Source organism: Chlorocebus sabaeus, chromosome 8, assembly GCF_047675955.1.
Source record: "Chlorocebus sabaeus isolate Y175 chromosome 8, mChlSab1.0.hap1, whole genome shotgun sequence".
Taxonomy (NCBI): Eukaryota; Metazoa; Chordata; class Mammalia; order Primates; family Cercopithecidae; genus Chlorocebus; species Chlorocebus sabaeus.
This window is the reverse complement of record NC_132911.1, coordinates 84,912,510-84,937,001: the sequence shown is the minus strand read 5'-3', so window position 1 is coordinate 84,937,001 and position 24,492 is coordinate 84,912,510. Positions and strand designations below refer to the sequence as shown.

Genomic DNA, 24,492 nt, shown 5'->3' with positions numbered 1-24,492 from the left:
TTTTTAAGGGAAGAGGAGGGGACTGCTGTGGCTGGAGAGGGAAGAACAAGGACAGCAGTGAGGAGAAAGAACCAGAGCTCGATCCTGGATGGCCTTGGCTTATAGTCTGAACACTAATAATGTCACTAGCATCCCGAGCACCAGAATGGCATAACCCAGCCTATGTTTTCAAAGGATCCCTCTGACTCCAGTTTTGAAATAGACTATAAAGGGTAGAAGTGAGGAGACCAATTGGGTGGCAACTCTAATAAACCAGATTAGAAATGGCAGTGACCTGGATCAGGGCAGAGGCAGCAGAGGTGATGAGAAAAGCTAAGCCAGAGCCAAGAGATTTGCTGATGGATCCTAAGTGTAGTAAGATAAAGAAGAGACAGTGATGAGTACGAGGCTGGGCCCAGCACGCAGGGAAGATGGAATCGCTGTTAACTGAAATGAAGAGGATACAGGCAGAGCAGGTTGAGAGGGAGATCCAGCATTCAGGACTGGATATGTTTAGCTTGAGATACTGAGTGGACTTCCAAGTAGAGTTTATCAGATGGTAGCTGGATTGATGAGCCGGGTAAAGAGGAAAGGCCAGGGCTGGATTTGCTGATGTGGGAGTCATCCACAGAATGTGATTTTAAAAGTCATGAGATTGGATGAGGTCACAGGATAGGTGAGTGTAAATAGAGGCTGGCAGAGCTCCAAGAATAGAGATCTGGGAAAGGAACCAGCAGAAGAGACCAAAGTAGGAAACAAAAACAGGAAAGTTGTAGAGTCCTGGAAGCCAGTGAAGAACATGTCCAGGGTGGAAGGAGTGGCGGCCTCTCTGCCGAGTGCAGCGAGTACGTCAGGGAAGATGAGTCTCATTGGTGCCCTTGACAAGAGCAGTCTCTGTGGAATGGTAGAGGCAGAAACGTGACTGAAATGGATTAGAAAGAGAATAGGAAGAAAAGAATGGTTTGGTTGACTTTTTAGACAACTCTTTAAAAGATTTTGCTATAAAAAGGTGAGACAGGCTGGGCGCAGTGACTCATGCCTGTAATCTTAACACTTTGGGAGGCCGAGGTGGGTGGATCACTTGAAACCAGGTGTTTGAGACCAGCCTGGGCAATGTAGCAGAACCCCGTCTCTACAAAAAATACAAAAATTAACTGGGCATGGTGGTGTGCACCTGTAGTCCCAGCTACTTGGGAGGCTGCAGTGGGAGAATGGCTTGAGCCTGGGAGGTCAAGGCTGCAGTGAGCCAAGATCACGCCACTGCATCCCAACCTGGATGACAGAGTGAGACACTGTCAAAAAAAAAAAAAAAAAGGAAGTGAGATAATGAGTAGATAGAATTTCAGAGGACTGGATTTGTTTTGTTTTTAGAATGAGAGAAACAACAGCATGTTTGCATGTGGCTGGGAATGATCCTACACTGGGAGAATTCCTGGCTCTGTACTCACACATAGGTATGTGGGGACAGGGTCTAGTGTGTAGGAAAGAGGGGATCACCTGAAGGCAGAACATGGAAAATCCATTTGACAGGGAGGAAAGAAAATAGATTAATGCAGAGGCTGAGGGTGGAGGTAAGAGTTCATACAAATTTCTTCTGATTCCTTCAGTTTTCTTAGCCAACTAGGAAGCAAGATCATCTGCTCAGAGTGAAGATAGGTGAGGAGGTGTTGGAAGTCTAGGGAAAAGAGGAGAAGCTGCAAAGTAGACTGTGAGTTGAGCAGAGACTGGGTGTATTGGGGAAGCATCAGATGATACGGAGCTGCTTTAAGGACTCACTAGAGGGTTGAGTTCACATATGATTGGCAGTTGACTACGGAGCTTAAGCTTAGTAAAGCAGTACAGGACACCAAGGAGAAGGGCAGACGTTGAAAGCATGAATGGGTCCCAATAGTGTTGAAGGAGCATTGGAACTGGGTTACAGAAGGAGTGAGCTTTGACCACGAGCACTGGTCTGAAAGGGGCTGCAAGGAGCTGGGCTGGTGGAGAGGCTGTGGTTTAGGAAAGGCCCGGGTGCAACCATGAGGGTGCTGAGGTCAGGGGTGGACATGGAGAGGGGACACAGAGCACAAGATCAGTGGGAGCAGGGGAAGTCAAGGAACTGAAAGGCAGGATTTAGGATACACGTTTGTTGAGGTCACCAAAAATTAAGACAAGGGATGTGTTAGAGAATCAGTAAACCAAGAGCCAAAATCATTGAGAAATCAGGCAGGGGGCAAAACACAAAATGTGAGTCATTTTCTCCATTAGCTTTGAAGTTTCCAAATGACTTAAGGATCTTTCTGATAACACCAGCAAACTGTAGAATATAAAATTCAGGCATTTGATAAAGAAACAGCATGTTTTTAAGTATTAATCCTCCATGGATGACCAGTGCTTCAGTGACAATTAGGAATTCGAACAGTCGTCTAAATAATTCTTTTGGCTTCTTTGTACCTATAGATTCAAATACAAAATTAGAGGAAATTTCTCTAAGAATACTACTACTAGATATCCCTGAACATCGTATATGTAATAGATTGCATAAGTGTTTGTTTCTCTTCCTATAATTTCTTCCTGGTTCCATAAAAATCATTTGAAAACATTTCTAGACAGATATGAGGAAACGTGCAAAAGAAAGGTTAGATTGTTAACATCAAACTACTTTCCTTGGCTTGTGTTTGTTCTGACAGAGATTTAGCTCATTGTCATACAAGTCTCGGGAAGAAGACCCCACTCTCACGGAAGAAGAGGTAAGTTTTGTTTCTTTTTAAAAAGAGAAAACTCCTGTATTAAAGAATAGAGCTTTTCCCCTTGAATACATGCACTGTAATGTTACCTTTGAAAGAGATGAAATATTCTCCTACGCCTATGTTTGAGATCAAGACTTGGGATGTTGGTTTTATAATGGCTCAGAGAGACTGACGGGCAGACCAGACAAGAAGGATGACAGGACAAGCAGTCAGCTTAGGAAAAGAAACTGAGCAGGAAAGCAGGGTCAGGAAAAATAGAGAGGGCAGGGGAGAAGAGTAGAAGAAAAACATTCCAGCATGGGAGCAGTCAGCAGTCAGGAAGACCACATCAGAAGGAAATGAATCATGGGTTGGAAAATTCAGGAAATTAGAACAGGTGGATGTAGGGAATTTGCTCCCTCCTGGGAGACAGAAAGAGGAGGTCTCCGTTTGGAAATCTGGATGCTGAGAGCAGATTAACTTCAGTAAGTACAGTTCCAGGCTGGAGCGAGGGTCAGACATAGCAGCCAACAAGAGCAGATCACATATTCCCAAGCACCAGGGTGCAAAATTCACGGGTTAGATTTTCAATGAAAGATTAAAATTGTTAAAGCCATTATTTTATATATATATACATATGAAATATATATATGTGTATACACACACACACACACACACATATATATATATAAAATGTCGAGCTATGCTCAGAGAGCTGAGCACCTTTTGATCTAACTGCATATAACTTCTATCTGGAATTCCTAGCAGAGTAAATTGTGTACACGTAGAAGAGCGAAGTACATATGCAGGTACATCACTTCTTATAGGACTCTGAGTAAAACATTAGAATATGGAGATAGACTCCCACATTGAATGTTTAAGGAGCAGAAGTGCTTTCCCTAGGTGATATTGCCCACCCTCTTCCATGTTTCTACCTCCGGAATGGACCAGCCATCTGTCTATCTGGTTGCACAGACCAAAACCTAGGGGTCATCTTGATACTTCCTTTTCCTCACTGTCCTCCAACACAGTCAATTGCCAAGACCCATCAGTTGCACCTCCAAACTGTTTTCTTTATGTACCCACCTTCCTCAAGCCCACTGCGGCCGCCCCTCCCTAGGCCAGAGCAGTCCCCTCCTGCTGGTCCCTGGCAGCTCCTTGGCCTCCCTCCACTCTGTTTTCTACTCTGCAGTCAAAGTGATCCCATTTGGGACAAGAAGATAAAATATATAGGAGTTCTGGAAATTACAGGCTATGTAAAATTGTAAATTGCTTCTTATCTTACAATTGAAACAGGACCTAGTTAAACTGATGAATTTTTAGCATGACATAACTATGACTCACAGACATTCATTTTAGGACAAAGAGGAAAAATAAATATAAAAGGGTTTTTTTGTATTTATGTAATTTAATGTTAAACAGTCCAGACTGAAGCTGAGATCTGAGCTTTAAGTTCTGTTATCCCAATTTAACAGAGTGTTGTGGAAAGGATTGATTAGAAAAAGAAGATAAATGGGGAAAAGGAAGAGAGTGACTTATGAGAATATAGCAACAATTTACAGACTGAGGAATAACGATGAAAGTTTTAAAGAGAAAAATTGAGAAGCTAAATAGCAAGGGGGCTAGAAGAGAAACCTGTATACAAAATAAAAATAATAGTCCTAATAGTCATAGAAAACAGTCAAAAGGAATATTAGAAGACTCAAGAAGCTTTTATAAAAGTTGAAATGCACAGTGAGACCCTCCTCACACTAGGTTCATTCCCAGAGTCAATATTAAATTGCAAGTTAATGAATGAGGACAAAGGTCAAGAAGACCAAGTAGTCTTACAAAGAGTGAGGGGCATTAATGGCAGGGACCATGGGGAAGAAAGCTGAGGAGAGAAGCAAACGGTGGTGAGGGGCTGACTCTCACTGTTCCAGTCTAAGTCAGGGTACGTTTGTCCTCCTCGATGTTACCAGGTGATGAATAAACTGGTATGCCTCTCCCCTCACCACTGTCATCCATTGTTTACCCTTTTATCATCTGCCCATATGTAATTTTTGGCTTAGACCACCATTTAGATAATAAATTCTGTGTTTGCACTTCAGTATAAACAGCAGTGAATTTTTTTTGTTCTCCCTAAATTCAAAGAAATTATAATTATTCTATTTTGAGAGCAGTTTTTTCATTAAAACCTCTAAGGTGAGAATGTTAATAATTTCATATTCATTAGGATAGTCAGATCAACATGGCAAGAGTTTTCCAAAGACTGTTTTTCTGAACTGTAAACCCTTGGGATTGTCAAGGCTTCACCAAACTGAACCAGCCACCAGCCTGTAATGAAAAGTTCTCATGCAAATGACCAGTTAGCATGTGGCAGGCCTGTCTTAAGAAGCTTTTGAGGCCAGCTAGAAACTTCACCCACAGTATGTGAGAAAAGTGAAAGCAGGAAAATGTCCCTCAGCCCTTCGGAAGCTAGGCATCTGTGAGGAAGCATGTTCATGTATTTCCTGGGTATTTGAATGAATCAAATCACTGTGATAAAAATAAACACAGGTAATGAAGGGTATTTTTACTTATTTCCAACCATGATTTTTCACAATAAAATAATACTCCCCAAAAGTCTCCTAATCAGTACATTTAATCTTCACAATGAATGAAATCCCTGTTGATATCGGAGGTGACAAAGGATTTATTAGTGAGACTGTGAGGACTGTGAGGGTGTGCTTGGAGAGCCACTGGCTCTTACCATAGGAAATAGTATCCTGTAAGTTGTTATTTCTGACTTGGCTGAATGCAAGCCAGAATGAGTTTTCCCACTGAATAAAACTGGACCTGGTCTGTCAATGTCTGTTTAACCAGTAATACACAACTAAGTCAAAAACTAATGGACAGGAATACCCTTTCAGATATATGTGTACCACCAACGAGAATCCAGCAACGCGTATTGGAGACCACTGTGACGCAGGAAGCATGGAGTAGTCTAATTCAGTGGTTCTCACACTTTACTGGCCATCAGAATCAGCACCGATTGCTGGGCCCCAGCCCTGAGGTTCTGATGTGGTGGTTCTGGGGTGAGGCCTGAGAACTTGACTTTCTGACAAATTCCCAGATCCTGCTGCTGCTGGTTTACAGCCCACACTTTGAGAATCACTAGTCTACTGTGTGTTTTCTGTCCTTTTTTGTAAAACAGTGGAGCTCTTTTTCAGGCAAAATATCATTCTGATATAGAAATGAAATAAAACACAATGCTGTGGTCAGGTTTCCAGGAGCTTCAGGAGCTTTCCATCCTACCTCTCCTCAAATTCCTCCGCAGACCCAAGAGAACTGGGTTTTCATGGAATTAAGGGAATATGACTGACCTCGTTAACACAGTTGAAGATAATGTGTGTAATTATTCTCTAGTAATATGCTCCATAATTAGTACAGATAAGAAAGAACAAATCTTTAAGGAGCACACACACACAGAAGCCCAGGAGTGCTCAGTATGTGGCTTGCCACTAAAAAGAGGGAGGGGGAAGTCACAGCTGGAAGTTTATTCAGCTCTTCCTTTGTTTCCTAGATCTCTGCTATGTACTCATCGGTGAATAAACCTGGACAGTTAGTGAATAAATCAGGACAGTCGCTTACAGTGCCAGAGTCCACCTACACCTCCATTCAAGAGGACCCACAGAGGTCACCCTCCTCCTGTAATGATCTCTATGCTACTGTTAAAGACTTCGAAAAAACTCCAAACAGCACACTTCCACCAGCAGGGAGGCCCGGCGAGGAGCCAGAGCCTGATTATGAAGCGATACAGACTCTCCACAGAGAGGAAGAAAAGGCCACCCTGGGGACCAATGGCCACCGCGGTCTCGTCCCGAAGGAGAACGACTACGAGAGCATTAGTGACTTGCAGCAAGGCAGAGATATTACCAGGCTCTAGCAACCCAGAGGACAACCCTGGGTAGCCTGTGATCAGTATCTGGGGACGTTTCTTCCATGGCAGAGAAGAAGTGACACAAACCTATACTTCATATGCTGCTTTAGTCACCTGAAAATAGTTGGAGAGGCCCTGACTGTTCTCCCAGTTGTTCAGTTTCTGAGACAGAGAGGTACGGACTAGGCTGCACCTGAGTGTGCCCCTGCCTGCCAGATGGACAGGCACACCCAAGCACATCCCCCTCCCGCACCCTCACCGCCCACAAAAGACCCCAGCTGTCAGTGGTCTCCTCTCATTAGTGAGGAAAGCCAAGCTGTATGGAAAAACTGCACTCACCAAGGACCGCAACGCCGCCAGCCTGAAGTACTGCCATTCGGAAGGACCAGGTTTTTCTTCCCCTCTTTCCTTTTCTCTGTCTGCTATTGACTTCAAGGCTTTTTCCCCCCTTGGAATGTCCAGATTCCTGTGGTTCATTCCAAGGAAATTTTCACACGAAGCTTGGCCTTTGCCTTCAATGTAGGTGTTTCAGGATGGCGACAAACCGTGGCTGCTGCTTTCTGCCCAGGTCGCCAGTCCTCCCCAGAGAGCTGCGCGTCGGCACCTGGGGATCTGGACCCTGCAGCTGAAGGGACTGGGGAGGGACGTCCCTGGAGTCTCTTCCATCTTTGTTCCTTCTTATTTTGGCACTCTATATCAGCAGCCTCTCCCCAAAGTACTTGAAGTCAGTTTTAGATGCTTTATTTTATTTTTCTAGTCAAAAATGTGTTTCCCCCACTGTTTGAAAACTCGTCCGAGCCTTTTCAGTGTTTTCCATGAGTATTGTGGTACTTCTATACTTGTTTAAGCCCAGAACTCCTTCCTTCAAAACAGAGAGCCTTAATCTTTATGTTGGGACACAGACCACATATTTGGATGGCAGCCATGCATCCATCTCCGAAGGGCTGTGCACGTGAATGTGTATTTCCCATGGTCTCCACTGCCCACACCAACAGTGTGGCATCTCATAAGTTAACTGCTACCCTAAGGTAATCTAAGATTAAAATGTAAACATTTATTTTTGTTATGTAAGTTTATAAGATGTTTTATGTTCAATGCCTAATTTCTCAAAAGTGCCAGAAAAAAATGTATATTAACTGTTTTGATTTTATGTACAATGATTTATACTCTCCTTTGGAAAAGATATCATAAAGCACATAAGCTAGATCATTACAAGGAGCTGTTATCTTTTTCCTAATCAAGTGTTTAAAACACTGATGGTTTTTAAAGACTCACCTTTGTAAATGGTACTTGGAGCTCCTGATCCAAATTACCTAGACCCCTAGAGAAATAAATGGAAAATACATAAATAATTAATCATTTTCATTGGTTTACGGTGGGCAATATTGAAATATTTGAAAGGATAAAAATGGAAAGAAGAACAAAATATGATGAGAGGTGGCTGTGAATTATAAACCTCATAAAAGTGTCATAATTCAATTAAAGTTTAATTACATTTTTTCAGAAAACAGTGATGAATTCTGTAGTCCAGTGCTTGCCAGTGCAAACTGCCTATTGGAATCTTCTTCCTATATTTTACAAACATCAGTGGCTGAAATAGCTCAGATTAAGAGCTCAGCCAGGTTTGAATTTAATCATCTCTTTAGATCTTATAAGGCCGGCATTAGGAAACTTGTTCACTTTTCATTTTCAAAGGAGCCTAGTTGAAGTGCTGTTATGAGTGTGAGCTATGGAAAGACCGCTTTTCCTACACTGATAAAGAAAAAAAAAATGAGGAAATTATTTCATCCCATTGTGACATCTGTGACTTTTTGGATTTAATAATCTTGCTGTTTTTCTTCTTTATGGGCAAAGAATATAATTGGGAGGATGAAGTGTGTTAAAAATTGTAGAGACCAGCTCACTGGAATGTTTTTCCATCCTTGTATTCATGGTTTGACTTTGTGACTGCTCTACATTGCATTTCTGACATTGCGAAGTGAGCTATGTTGGTGGTTGTGATTATTTTGCAATCAGCCTGGTCTCTCCCATGAAGATGTCATGTGCATAAACACAATCATCATTGATTAGAAGATCATAGCAGAATACCCTTGGATTAGAGAGAAGTTTGCACCTTGCATTTCTCTGAATTCCAATCTCTCATAAGCACTGCTTTGCCTGGTGATTTTCACTGCTTTGTGTCAATGACTTTGACTCAGCAGCCTCTCACATGATGGGGTTCTTTAGTACATGGTAACAGCCATGTCATCTTACACACCTAACATTGTGCATGCTGTAGTGACATCCTTTATAGGCACCTTACAGCTCAAAACTTGTGTTTCATTTCATGCCTTACTTATCAAAAAGGCAGGGAGGTAGGTATGATCTCTAAAGTAAAAAAAAAAAATTAAAAATAAATAACCTTTTTATAGAAAGCTCATAAATAATCATGTAATTTTGCAATTTTGTTACCAAAATATCCCCCAGAAGTTTTCAAATATTAGTTCTGCAATGTGGCCATGAAATATGCACTGAAATATACCTTTTAATTTGAGAACCAGTGGTTAAAATAAGCTGTGATATAAAGTATTTTCAGTGTACTTTTAAAGGAACTGTAAGGCCCTCCAGCATAGACACTAAAAGAATAGACGGTAGCACAGCCCATGAGGGCTGGAGGAGAGAAGCAGAGTGAACCTTAGAAAGACAGTTCAGCTCTTTGGAGCACTGGATATTTTACTGAAGTATATTTACTGAGGCACCATCACTGTTATGACTGTATAGTATAGTTTTTCAAAAATTTCATCACATTTACTTTGTTCAGAATCTGGGCTTGAATCTTTGAGTTCAACAAAAGCCTGTGGCTTCTTTTAAAAAGTTTCATCTTGAGCTAATGCTACAGTTTAAATAAAATATATGAAAGGTAGTTATCAAAAACAATTTGTATATTTAAAATTCTATTTTGACATCCATTTTTTACAGCCAATTATAGCAGGTTATGTGAAATTTAAAAATAAATTTTAGGACTTTTTTTATCTTGTAAATAAGAATTATAAATCTATCTCAGTTAAAAGTAGGATCTTTGTTTTTATTCAGATATTTTGAAAATTTAGAAGCATTTTGTATGCTACTTTTGGTATTTCTTAAGTATAGTCAGCAGGAAAGGGTAACCTGTTTTATGCAAAATTTTTTTAATTTGTCAAATGTTTTTAGTGTGTCTACTTTCTGAAATAGGCTCAATATCCTGTCTGTATCCTAGGCAGATAACTACACAAGAGCAAAATGCTATATAGAAAAGAAAATACTTGAGGAAATCTTAAATTCTATAAGAAAGTAATTCCTGCAAGAATGTTAGCTACATATTTTTTTTTTTTCCTGTCCTGAATAAATTACATCATTAGGTCTGTTGAAGCTTTTGAAGCTACCACTATTCTTTGTGGGAAAAAGGCTAATTACTGATTTATCTGCCCTCAAAATCCCAGAGTTAATTCTAATTGAGTACTAAATTAACAGTAAGTAGTTAACACAGAGAACTAAAATTTAACCACATTATGTCACTATATATATTTCTCATGATTTTTGCTAATTAGAGCATTTACTTAACCAGTAATAAACTACAGACACACACACACACATACATATACATATACGTGTGTGTTTATATACTTGGCTCTGACACAACTCTGGTGCTTAATTAGGATATGTTCTATTATGTATTTTGAATGTTTATCCTGCTAGTGTGATGAACTTTTGTTGGAAAAGCAGAATTAGAAGGAACAAGTTTTTCAATCAGTTTCATTTGATAATTACAGGAAAACCTTGAGTTGTCTAATTTAATTTTTCCAATTAATATATTTAGACTTTAAATTGCATCCATAATTCTCTTGGCTGAAAAACAGTGATATTTTAAGACAGTTCTGTTATACATGTGACTTACTTCTGACTCAGCCTGAGAGGAGGAAATGTAAAGAGATAAAAGATTTGGCCTAAAGCAGCAAGTGACTAGTAACCTTGAGCCAGGATGAAGCCAAGGCAACGTGACTCCCAAGTAGCAGGAGCAGAGGTCGGTCACCCATGGCATTCTGTTTCATTCCCTTTTAAAATTATGAGGCTTTATAGGCAGTGTAAAACATCAGCAGGCAGCAATGTGATAGGATGTGCAAAAAAGCTGGTCTGATACCGTGGCTATAATTACAGAGCTTTAGTTCAATTAGGATTTTGTAAATGAGCAAATGACGTTTTCTTCCAGTGCTCCTTGTAATAGTTAATATAAGTCTATGCAATCTTGTGATGCCATTCTCCTGAAGGTGTTGATTTCTGGTACCCAGCCAGCTTAGCTTTGGCTGCTGGAAGCACAGTAGGTACTGATGGTTACTTCCTGGAAATCTTGACAGGCTTATTGTACTGTGTAATGGGGAAAAGTTGAAGTATAATGTTTGGTGTTAATAAGTGACTGATGTGAAAATAGAAACATGTGTCTATAATATCAAATATGGCTTTATTTGCAGTAAAATCTAAATTCTTTATTCTATAGTAGTATTTTCTTGCCCTGTGTTGTATCTTTTCTTAAATACATTTTTCCTGACAGTGGCTTTAGGCAAGTTGAACACACTTAGACTGAAACTGTTTAACTTAAAGAGATCAGTCCAGAAACCATGATAAATAAGAATCTTGATCTGGAATTACCAAATTAAAATTTAAAATCATGGTCCAGAAGAGAACAAACATTCATGGCTTTTTTATACTACTGCTCATTTTTAGGTCTGTGTTTACATCCAGTCTCTTCTATTTGTGAAGTATGTCATTACTTTTTTCAAGTTCTTCTTTGACTTCACTGAAAAATAATATTCCAAATTCCTAATGTAACATGAAAAGTGAAATAGAATTTTTGTTTAAAAGACATTTTTTAAAAAGCATTCAATTCAGTAATCATTTCTCTTAATACAGGAAGTTTTTTCGGCTTGCCAGTGAGATACTGTGGGTATTTTTTAAAATGTGCTGTCCTTGGGTTGCCTCATATCACCTTGCATAATCTTGTATTACAAAGGTTGATAATTGTCATTTCTCAGATGTCTGTATGTTACACTGGCAGCAGTAAAATGTTTTAATGTTGTTCCCTTTTAAATAATTGTGTTATATTAACATGCCTCATATTTTCTGGGGAAACTTGAAATATATCTAAACAAAAAAGATCTGTCATAAATAGGAATTGGCATTTCATTGTTAATATGTTTTTTCCTCATAAAAGTAGTTACACCAAAAGTGACATATTGTCTATCACATGGGCCCAATCAGTATTAAAGTACTCCCATTACTCAAAAAATATGGAAAGATAATTCATGACACTTAGTAGCATTTTCATTCATTGTTTCAAAAGGTCTTTGTAATGGTCAAATTGTCCACTTCACAAAAGAGTGAGAAAGTTGTTTTCAGTACTGGGAATTGTTAAACTTTAGTTTTAAGTCCAAAAGTATCTCTTATTAGCTTGAACATTTTGTGATGACTTTTCCCTCCCCGGATCTAGTCCTTTTAAGGAGTAAGTCTAAAGAATGAGGCCATGAAGTCACTATTTCCTCCCCCCTCAGTTTGTCTCCTGGTACTTAGCTGGCCTACCGCTTTGCGTAGCAATATCCCTGGGTCTCCTCCCCACTCAGCCTTCAGTGTCTACTGTTGACAGGACGTGCCATTATGTCTTTCTGGTACCGATCACAGTGCTGCCGTATCACAGACCCTGCCAGCCAGCATGGAACCGTGCCTCATCACAGCTCTGCCCAACTCACAGGCTGCCAAGGTGAGGCCACAGGTCCACCTAGGGCGGCAGATGCTGGTGCTATTTGTCATGACTTTTGCCAAAACATGTACACTGTTGCTCACTTCTTTCAGAAGAATGGTTGACACTAAGGGGCCATGGAAAAGAACTTTTAAAAAATTATGTGGTGGAATCAAAGTCACAGAGGCAGAAATGTTAGCATCATGCTCTAACCAAGGAAGCTTAGTGTTCCCCGCAGTGCTCTGTATCTGGCCTGGGTCTCCTCAAGCGGCAGCCCCCACTGTCCAGCATGTGGAAGGTAGATTCTTATGACAACACCAGACCCATAGTTACCAGGAAACGAAAAGGAAGCTGAGTGTTGTGAAGGGGAAGAAATCCTTTTTATAAGAAGGAATCATTTTTAGGCCGGGTGCAGTGACTCATGCCTGCAATCCCAGCACTTTGGGAGGCTGAGACAGGCAGATCACTTGAGGTCAGGAGTTTGAGACCTGCCTGGCCAACATGATGAAACCCTGTCTCTACTAAAAATGCAAAAAAATTAGCCAGGCATGGTGGCATGTGCCTGTAGTCCCAGCTACTGGGGAGGCTGAGGCAGGAGAATCACTTGAATCTGGGAGGCGGAGGTTGCAGTGAGCTGAGATCACAACACTGCACTCCAGCCTGGGTGACAGAGCGAGACTCCATCTCAAAAAAAAAAAAAGAAAGAAAGAAAGAAAGAAAACATTTTTAAAGTAAATTGAGTGTAAAATGTTTTCGCCATGAGGCCATTGCCCCCTCTCCCCCAGGAAACAGTGCCTAAGGATGATGTCAAGTTACAGCCAGTTTGCGCTGATCCCCCAGGTCCTAAGAAAACTGTGAGTGCTTCACAAGCAAAGGTAGAGCTACCAGATATGGAGAATAACTTGGCCATTTATAGCAAACTACCTGACTTTGGGGTGAGAAACCAAGCACCTTCTAGGTCCTAGGACAGGTGAATTGGAGGTGCAGCTGCTAAAGTTCTCATTTTCTACACACTTCAGGAGCCAGCGTGTTTCATCTTGGTTTTGTAAAACTTTGCTGTAAGTCATCACAGTTAACTCTTTGAATGGATATTCTAGAGTGTATCTTTTTTTTCAAAATTAGCAGAACAGTTATCTCTGCTCATTCTCTTTATACATTTAGTTTTTTTAAAGTTCCCCTACTATACCTGTTAGGCACTCTAAATAGGACACAGTTAAGGCTAAAAGAAGGACCAGTCGCTCTCTAGAGCCCACAGTTCAGAACTTCTTATTGTCATGTCCTGGTTTGGTTTGGTTTGGTTTGGTTTGGTTTGCTGTTTAACTCAACAAGTTGCAAACCATGAGTTTAAAGCAAATGGTTTCCTTTTCCTTTCTTAAGCTTAAAGAGAATTTTTTTTTTAATCTTCAGCTCCTCATTTAGGTAGTGAAGGCTTCCCTGAGAGACAGCAGTGCCCTTCTCTAGGAGAAGAGGCTGGGACTAAAAGCCTGAGTCTGTGGGTTGAGGATTTTCAGCATTCCTTTCACAAGCCTCTATGTATTTTTAATGGAAGACTCATAAGTGAACCTGATAAGGTGTTCATGACCCATCCCTTAAGCATGCTTGCTTTTTTTAACTTTACTTTTTGAATATAGGACTTGTCTTGTTTTTCCTGGAGCCATGCTAGGATTTAATTCCTATGTGCTGCCCCACCACTGCCCCGCCCACGTCCTGGAAGATGGCCGTGCCTGCAGCAATGCTCCCGTCTTGAGGACAAGCAATGTGGAAAGCGTCAGGAAAGCTGAACTTTACGTTCAAGTCAGCAAACATTTGTAAGCATTCTAGTAAGCTTGCGACCTTGATACTTTTTAAACATGATCTTTTTATTTGCTTCGAGTATCAACCATATAGCTGACTCTAGAGCAGTGAAGGGAGTAGGGATTAGAGCAAAATTCGGACTTCCTGCCCCTATGGGTCTGAGTTCTCATGTCTCTCTGGGAAATGTGTTGGCCCAATTCCCTATCTGCCACTCTGAGTCTCTTGAGTAAATGTGTATAAATGAGAAGAATTATCTCAAAGATTTAACTTATAATTTAGATATTTTCTTCTTTTTAAACTCAGGAATAAACCTGGTTTATAGATAACATAATATGGCTACTAGAGCTATAATTGGGTAGGTGACTAGAAGCATTCTTTCAAATATATTTCTTGTAAAGACATCTACTTTGTTTTAACTAGGAAAAGAAACTCCTCATTAAAATAAGATAAACATTTCCATAAGCACTTTCTAGAAGAGTGTAGCATCTGTCTACCATGCATCCCAGAGTGTTTGTATCTTGCTCACAGTATTTCAAAAATTTTTATGGGTGGAAAAAAATGCACATTTTTTAATTTATTGGAAAAGTATATTGAGTTGTTGAATTAAATTCTCAAATGGGACAATTTAGTGTAAACAGAAGCATTGGTTTTGGAGACAAGAGCACAGGGCTGTGGTCCCTGTTCCAGCATTGACTTTACTGTGTGACCTCGAGCAAATGATTTAACTTCTCTGTGCCTCAGTTTCTCCATATACAAAATGGGGATAATGATACCAACCATTGCCTACCTCATAGAGATGTTATGGGGACAAACGAAATAATAGAGATAAGCACGAATGCTTTCAGCTCTTCAGAAGGTGCTATATAAATTGAAGTTGTGTTTTTTATGATCCAATTATTAATTATGTTTAGGGTTTAAATAACAATACTGTTAGTCATGTTAAGAATAAGTTTTGTTTTGATGCATATTTCCAATTCTCTTCTGTGACCAGATCTTGATCATTCAACCAGTAATGGTACCTGAGGAACTGAAATGGGTATTTGTTTTCTGTGTGTTTCTGCCGGTAGTATTTCAATTCTGAATATCCAGAAAAGACTGGAGTTTAACTTGTAATATCTTATAGTTTACATGTAATAAAACTTATTCAAGCTGTATATAAAAGTATGATTACATGTAAATAGCAGGTATGTTGTAATTAAAGGCACTTATCAAATTGTCTTTGCTCTTTTTTCAATTGTAATAAAAGTCAGTTTTATATAAAGGTTTGTTAAAATTTATTTGGTATTTGAAAAGGTCAAGAATGGCTAATTTATTTATCTTTCATGCATTACCTGGGTTTTGGGATTCCAGCAGTCAACCCACCACCATAACAGGAAAGATAATATAATGTTCCTGGTAATCAGACCAAAGTGTGTAAAGGTTAGCATCAAAAACTTTGCAGAAAAGGACCCAAGTTTGAATCCCAGCTCCATCATGACTTTGAGGAAGCTGCTGGACTTCTTTGTGCCCTCCTTTCCACATTTGGAAATGGGGGATTATAGTATAGAACCTGCTAATGGGGTTGTCTTGGGGATTAAATGAGATACTAAGCATGGTACCTGGCAAGGTGCTAAGTGCTCTGTCAATGGTAAGAGACCATCTTCACAACAAGGCTGGGAGATTTTTGATGGCATTTGCCCACACTTCCCAAGCACTCTTATGAAGATATGCCACCTGAGAGCAAACAATTCCCCAGGCCAAGAGGAAAACCCATCTGCTTGTGTGTGAGGGGGATGCAGCCCCAGCAGGATGTCTCACAGCAAATGACTTTAATCACCATCTGACCTGGCTGCCCCCTTCCTAGTCACTTAAGACTGGCCTTGGGGCCAAAAGGCGAAGCAGTGAGAGTTCTCTTTGGCATGCTTCTATCTTCTTTTTGTCTGTGCCCTGTAACTACAGGACACCCCAAACCCCCCAGATTGCCTCTTTAAGACCCATCACAACCCAGGCTCCCTTTCTGAGATTTTTCTGTGCTTTCTCCTTCTGTTCCACCCCATCTGCACCATTATAAATACTCACCCTGTTCCATATTTCTCCAGGGACTGGCCTGCTTATTTCTACCCAACTAACTGTTCCTGTACAGTGAGTGAATATCCCTCCTACTCCTAAGACTGTTTACAGTTTAAGGAGCTTGCTGCCTATCACAGGCTTGAGCAAAACCACCCTTCACTCTCATGGGCATGGCAAACTCCTGAGAGGCTGTATTTGGGCATAGAGGAGAGGGCAGAGACTCCCGCAGATCACATGCCACATCAGCAAATGGCTGCTGAGCTCTCACAGAGGCCGTGCCTGCCACTGCCTATGTCAAAGGGTCTCATCTTGCCTAGTTGCTTCCTTGCACGTGATGTAATGATAGCAACCTACGGCAGATGTGGGGAAGGGCCTGGCCATCTTGGTTTCAAACCCTGGCTTCCTTTCTCACCACATGGGCAGAACTTTCTTTCCTTTCCCAGAGGATTAATCACAACTCCATTCTGCGTGTGGAGACTCAGCACTAAGAAATGTTTATTCTTGGTTGGGCGTGGTGGCTCACGCCTGTAATCCCAGCACTTTGGGAGGCCGAGGCGGGCAGATCACAAGGTCAGGACATCGAGACCATCCTGGCTAACACGGTGAAACCCCGTCTCTACCAAAAATACAAAAAAATTAGCCGGGCGCGATGGCGGGCGCCTGTAGTCCCAGCTACTCCGGAGGCTGAGGCCGGAGAATGGCGTGAACCCGGGAGGCGGAGCTTGCAGTGAGCCGATATCGCGCCACTGCACTCCAGCCTGGGCGACAGAGCGAGACTCCGTCTCAGAAAAAAAAAAAAAAAAAAAAAAAAAAAGAAAGAAATGTTTATTCTGAGTCTTTGGATCACAGATCCTGGTTTCCCACATGGTCTACCTGGGGAAATGGAAGCTCCAGAGCTCAGCAGTTTGGAAAGTTCTCTGTCACCTGTAGAATGGAGCACTCTCCACTTCTGTCAGAAGTGAGCGTACTGCTGATTCCAGGACGTAGACGTTTACCAAGTGCTCATTAAGAGGAGTGGAGAATTCTGATACCCTAGTTAAGGTAAGCCAAACAGTCCAGCCTTTATCATTACTGTTTTTTTTTTTTAAATGTGCTCCTTGAGTCCATCTTTCTGCCTCTGTGAATGCCATCTGCACTATGATGCTTTTCACTTTTGAAGAATTATTCAGGACCTTTCTGTACTTTTGAGGTCGCCATTTTGAATGTTTGCTCTCATCCTAGATGATTCTTAAAAATCTCAAGGCTAGACCTTGGCACTCCAAAGCCAACTGTCTCCCAGGCATCACATCTGTTTCCAAAATGTCTCCCTCGGTATGTCCCAATGTAAATGTGGCTGTTCTGGAGTGGAATCATCTGCCTTGTTTGCTCTTCAGGGCACATTTAACTTTGAAATATTCCCCGTAGCATATACTACAGTTTCCTGCACACAGCAAGCACTAAATAAATGTTTGATTTGATGTGAATTCTCCTACCTTTCTATCATCCATAGTTCTACAAGCCTGTCTTGAACTCGTGCCTATCAAATCTTAGTATTTCATACTTGAACTCTTCCCCCACCAAAAGCTTCTCTGTGACTGTGAACTTCTGAAGAGATGCCAGGGTAACAAGATAGGGATGTCCTCCAAGTCAAACCAGCCCAAAAAGTGGTGGCACGGGGAAGAAGGCAGACATCTGACATGCAGATAAACAGCACCACAATCTGGCAGAGTGTTTTCTAAAACAGACACGTCATTCAAAGCAACAGCTTTAAATGTTTAGGCCCAGAGGAAAAAAAATTAATCATCGCAACATCAAAGGAGAAAAGCAAAGTTAACAGGAAAACAAAACAAGCCACAGAAAAACCAAATATTGATTCATTCCATAAATATTTGCTGAGTATTTACTATGTGCCAGGAGCTGAAACATGGTGAGAGAGAAGAGACAGAACTCCTGCCTCACTGGAGCTCACATTCTAATGGCTTTAGTGCCTATGCCTACCTTTAAACATTTGGCATGCACGTTTAAATTCTTGGGGTATTCAGTATCTTGATGTCTCCACTGATTGTACCAAGTCTCTGGAGATCCACTTTACAGAAACGGCTCCAGAAAGGCCTCTATGAGCGGGTTACACTTAATGTGAGACTGAAATAATAAGCCAGTGAAAGAAATTCCAGGCATGGTGCACAGCCAACTCCAGGGCTCCAAGTCAGGAAAACCTGGATCTTCTCACACAAGCACACATAAATCAATACCAGGCCAGCCTGCCAGGCCTCCGGCATATCTCCTTCTCCACCATCCCTGCCCTTGTCTGGCCAGTCCCCATCCTAAGTCACTCTGTAGTACCTCAAATCAACCTTCCGTACCGTCACCAGTATTAGCCATCCAGAAAGCAAGCCTGTTTGGATCAGGAGAAAAGTACAAACTGCTCACTAAAGTAATTATTATCTATTTCCCAGTCACTATTCTAGATTTTGAGGATACAGCAATAAATAAAACAGCTAACGGTTTCTGTTCCAGTGAAGCTTACATTCTAGCAGGGGAAGAAAAATGATTAACCAAAACAAATTTCAGATCCTAAATGGGATGAGTAAAACAAGATGGAATAAAGTAAATGATGATAAAATAGAGAGTGCCCGGGTTTGTTAGTGCAGGAAGAATGATACCTTTTCTACTGGGTGGTCAGGGAAGGCCTGAATGACTTGGGGCATCAGTATAAAACTTGGGGAGAAAAACTTCCAAGAAGAGAAAATAGCAAGTGCAGAGGCCCCAGGGAGGAAAAGACACTGGTATATTCCTGGACCACAAAAGAAGGCAGGGTGTCTGAACCACAGAAACAGAGTCACAAAAAAGGGAAATACGAGAGACAGGCAGGGTCCAGATTCCACAGAGCAGAGTAGATCAGATCAAGAATTATACTGTGATAGCCCAGGCATAGTGGCTCACATCTGTAATCCCAGCACTTTGGGAGGCTGAGACAGCTGAATCATTTGATGTCAGGAGTTCGAGACCAGCCTGGCCAACATGGCAAAACCCCATCTCTACCAAAAATACAAAAATTAGCCGGCGTGGTGGTGCACGCCTGTAGTTCTAGCTACTGTGGAGTAGAGACTGAGACCGGAGAATGGCTTGAACCCAGGAGGCACAGGTTGCAGCGAGCCAAGATCACGCCACTGTACTCCAGTCTAGATGACACAGCAAGACTCCATCTCAAAAAAAAAAAGAGAAAATAATAATTTTATTGTGATATTAGGAGCACATTGAAGCCACTGAAAGATTTTAAAAAGAAGTTTGGCAAAAACTGGTTTTCCATATGAAACATAACGTAATACTTGAGGCCAGGAGTTTCAGACCAGCCTGGGCAACACAGTAAGACACTGTCTGTATAAAAATAATTTTTAAAAAGCTAGATGGACATGATGGCACACACCTGTAATCCCAGCTACTCGGGAGGCTGAGGTGGAAGAATCACTTGAGCCCAGGAAGTTGAGGCTGCAGTGAGCCATGATTGTGTCACTGCACTCCAGCCTGGAGGACACAGCAAGACCCTGTCTCAAAACAAAACACACACACACACAAAAATAATAATAAAGAACATAAAATTCAATTACCAACTTATGCCATAAATGAAAATACACTTCAGATGGATTAAAGAGAGAATAATAAGAAACAAACATAATAGCTACAATAATATAACCTTACTATTTATGAGTTACCATTCTACAGGCATCTCATTGTATTAGCTCATTTAATCTTCAAAACAACCTTAATGAGTTAAATAATTATTCTCATGGTAATCAATGATATCACACTGAAGCATAGAATAGTTAACAAATTTGTCCAGCTTTTAGTAGCAAAGATGAGATTTGAACTCAGATAATTGTATTTCCAAACCTGAGTTCTTAATCAAAATTATGCTATGGGAGATATTTATTATGGCTTTATTATGGTTTAAAACTGAAATATTTCTTAAGCAATGCACAAAAGCACAAATCATAGAGGAAAACACTGATCTGTTTGACTCCATAAATTTATAAAATGTCTTTATAAAGGTTTAAGTGTATGTATCAGTGTAAGAAGCAACGTATCTAAAGACAGCGATATCTATTTTGTTTACTTCCATATTCTCATTCGCCTACAAGTGTGCCTGCCCATAAGAAGACATCACTAAATATATGTTGAAGGGATGGATGGTGGATAAACAGATAAATGAATAGCATGTAGGTTTACTCACAGCCAACCTACCAGACTTTGTACTGGAACTGATGACACAAAGGTGGATCAGACAGACCCGCCCCCAACCCCGCTGGAACTCACAGCCTTGCGGGCGATGCAGGCAAGATTTGTACATATGATGGCAAGGAGTTAAGGGTCTTCCATCCGAGGCACTTGAAGTTTGCACGGGGGATGCTGAGATCAGAAGCTGGGAGACCAGTTCAGGTGGGCCAATGAAGGCTTGACCAGGGCAGAGGATATGGGAAGAAAAAATACTAATTTTAGACATAAGTAGTTGGTGTAACAAAGGGATCTGGCTACGGATAAGATGTAAGAAATTACGGGCATAGAGATGAAAAGACACCTCTTGGGTCTCTGGATAGATGATGATATAATGAACTACAGATATAGAAGGAGAAGGTTGAAGAGAGGTAGGCAGTGATTTCAGATTGGACTCAGAATGTACATCTTTCCATTTCTACAACTAGTTATAGAATATTTACCTATTTTCAATTGATTTCATAACTATTCAATAATATTGCTTTGAGCTTCTTGGTAAAAATATTTTGCAATATCATGATGGCGGTGTTCTAGCAAACTAAATATGGCCTGAGACGGACTCTGTACTCTACATTTGAGTCCTTGTGCATGAACTGTAACCTAGCCTAATAGTCACACAAAATAAAAAACCCAGCTTAGTAGTATGCACCTGTTACAATGGCTAAGTGCTGGCCAATCCCAGCCGCCATACTTCAACCACTCATAGACTGCTGAATGTTCAAACTGTGTTCAAAGAAGGCAAACACCGAGCTGTAACTAATTTCACTGTTTCTGCACCTCACTTCCTGTACACCATTTTACCTTTTTTGTCTATAAATGTGTTCTGACCATGAGGCACCCCTGGAGTCTCTGTGAATCTGCTGTGATTCTAGGGGCTGCCCGATTCACGAATCATTCATTGCTCGATTAAACTCTCTTAAATTTAATTCAGCTGAAGTTTTTCTTTTATCAGGGGAATGTAAACTCCCCAATTACAATAAGTTGAAAAACTATGGAGTTCCCACTGAAACATAATTAATCAGATATGGGTTTGCCCAAAACCCATAGTTATCTTCCATTAACCCCACCCCCAATGAATAAATGTTATATGATAATCATATGCACTACTGAATGAAAGAACCTCTGATCATTTAAATGAAGACTAACTTAGTAATTGAATAGAGGCTCAACAAAGTAGATAGCTGGCAAGCAGTTAAGAGGAAGAAAGAATGGACAGAAATAAACTATATCAACCCAGTAACACCTAATTACTTTTTTTTTTTTTTTTTTTTTTTTTTTGAGACAGGACACTTTGTTGCCCAGGCTGGAGTACAGTGACACGATCACTGCAACCTCCGCCTCCAGGCTCAAGTGATCCTCCCACCTCAGCCTCCCAAGTAGCTGGGACTACAGGACAAGCCACCACACCCAGCTATTCTTTTGTACGTTTAGTTGAGACAGGATCTCACCTTGTTGCCCAGGCTGGTCTCGAACTCCTGATCTCAAGCAATCTGCCCGCCTCAGCCTCCCAAAGTGCTGGGATCACAGGCGTGAGCCACTGTGCCTGGCCTCCAATTAACATTTTTTAAAATTGAGGTAAAAATAATTTTCCCACAAAAAACACAAAACACCTTTCCTACTCTCACTCTTCTTACTCATTAATTACTGGGAAGCTTTTTAAAAATGAAAACTTTTCAATTCTGAGATTGCTGTTGTCAACCACATTTACTGTTAGTGTTATTTTTCTACATGGTTTTCAATCCGCTGGTGCTTCTGTCTCACTTCGTTCTGTTTCATAACTAGTTGGATCAAGTGACCCTGAATTGTCCTCTGTCTTTCTCTTGCATACATCTTGTAATATGCAGAAGGGTAAAACTAACAGATTCAGTGTTTCCTTGGGAAAATGTTAAATATTCATATCCCTTGACACCAATGGTCTCCCACTGGGTCCTAAAATAAAGCAACCGTGTGTACTCCAGCCCTGCTTTTACTGTGCCTCCTAAACCAAATGCCCCTCTCTCCTTGCCTTTGCAATGCCCCATGTGCTCACGTCTCTCATTTTCATCTAAGGTCATGCTCTGTTTTGAAATGTAAACAAAACTACCTCTTGTACAAGGTTAGGTTTGAGGTTGCCAGAGATTGTCCCTCGATTTCAGTGGAATGCCAGGAGCATTGGACAGGGGCTGACTGCTCTTGGCCCTTGCTAAACCATCCATCTCACTTTCTTCTTAGCTCCTGCAGCTGTTCTCTTTCCTCTTCTACAATAACCCATACTCCACCTTTTAAATTTCCCTTGAAATCACAAAGCATGCGTGATGGTAACAGATGTTGCTGAAGATAAAAGTGAGAACAGAGTAAGTCAGCATCTCAGTTGAACCGCTGGCCCCCACCCACAAAGCTCTTCCTCAGCAGCACTCTTGCCTCCCAACCTTCCTGTTTGCACATGCTGTGCAGTTCCATTCTCCACTCCCTGCTGGGCTCAAGAACTTCCATCACATATTCAAAGACTGATTAACGGGCTCAGATACAAAAAATCATCAACTCTGCTACTCCTCTTTGCAGCAAATATAAACAGGCAGCAGCTTTCAAGTTTCGCTTCTGTTCTTTTCCACATAACAGCCAGTGTTGAGTTGTATATCTAGGTCTACAAAGTAGCCACATCAAAGTGAGTCATTTAACCAACTCATTGGAACTGGATCTTTGTTTGCTAAGAAAGAAGAAAGAGAGAAAGAAAAGAAGAAAAAGAGAAAGGAATAAAGAAAGAGAAAGGAAGAAAGAAAGAAAGAGAGAGAGAGAGAGAAGGAAGGAAGGGAGGGAGGGGAGGGAGGGAGAAAAAGGGGAGAGAGAAAGAAGAAAGAAAAAGAAAGAAAGAAAAAGAAAGAAGAAAAAAGAAAGAAAGCAGGAAAAAGGAAAGAAAAAGAAAGAAAAAGAAGGAAGGTAGAGAAAGAAGAGAGAAAGAAAGAAAGAAAAAGAAAGAAAGAAAGAAAGAAAGAAAGAAAGAAAGAAAGAAAGAAAGAAAGAAAGAAAGAAAGAAAGAAAAGAAAAGAAAGAAAGAGAAAGGAAGGAAGGAAGGAAGGAAGGAAGGAAGGAAGGAAGGAAGGAAGGAAGGAAGGGAGGGAGGGAGGGAGGGAGGGAGGGAGGGAGGGAGGGAGGGAAAGAAAGAAAGAAGAGGGAAAGGGAAAGGGAGGGAAGGGAAGGGAAGGGAAGGGAAGGGAAGGGAAGGGAAGGGAAAGGAAGGGAGAGAGAAAGACTACAGGTTTCACCACGTGGCCCTAGTAGTAAGTGTCTTTCTAAATTCTGTTATGTACAGAGATGTCTCTATGTTCCTCTGCCTGCCTAGTTCTCTCACTTTACTCCACCTGCAATACACAGCCGACTGAGCCCTGGGTTCCATTCAATCTTTCATTCATTCATCAAATAATTGATAAGTGTTTTATGTACCAGGCACTTTGGGTTCATCTGCTTCATCTGCCTCATTTTACAAATGAGGACACAGAGGCCTAGAAAGACAAAGTGATTGGCTTCCAGAGTTCCATGCACTAAGTCACTAGGGTACACAGTGCTTTGAAGCAACTACAAGAAGGAGCCATCGGAGTGGCAGTGTGGGGAATGGGATGTCCACAGGCTTTGGGGTCAAAGACCAGAATTCAGATCCCAACAGCACCATGTATTCACCATTTAACCTGCATCGGGTACACTAGCCACTCTGTCTGCCTCAGTCTACTCATTCATGAAAATGGGACAATACTCATCTAAAGGGTTACACGGAATAGCATATATGAAAGGCCCCTGACTTACTCTCCCCAACATGTTTTTCTTCCTTCCTTCAGAGACCCCACCCCTTTGCACCAGAGAAAACAAAAGGTACCCATTTATCATGATCATGATTCTTTTAATGTCTTCTTTCCATACCCCGACCCAGGTCCTACACAAGCCTTTGCGCAAGCACGCGTGCACACACACGCACACGCGCGCACGCATATGTGCATACATCACACAGGCACACACACGCACGCACACACATACACGCACACGCACATGTGCGCACACACAGGCACACATGCACATGCGTGCACACGCGCACA

The 24,492-nt window shown here is 41.2% G+C and overlaps 1 protein-coding gene across 7 annotated transcripts in view; it reads left to right on the top strand.

The window, feature by feature from the left end:
* Positions 1-15,389, top strand: part of PAG1 (phosphoprotein membrane anchor with glycosphingolipid microdomains 1) — a 141,090-nt gene extending 125,701 nt beyond the window's left edge. For 5 of the 7 annotated variants that reach the window (XM_038000352.2, XM_038000343.2, XM_038000349.2 and 2 more), the window contains 2 exons: positions 2,649-2,708; positions 6,232-7,469. In XM_038000352.2, coding sequence (XP_037856280.1) covers positions 2,649-2,708; positions 6,232-6,594 — 423 coding nt within the window. In that variant the 3' untranslated portion in view covers positions 6,595-7,469. Of the gene's footprint in view, positions 1-2,648; positions 2,709-6,231 lie in introns of all 7 variants that reach the window. The other 2 variants (XM_008000966.3, XM_038000347.2) reach the window with 1 other exon arrangement.
* Positions 15,390-24,492: the final 9,103 nt, after the last annotated feature.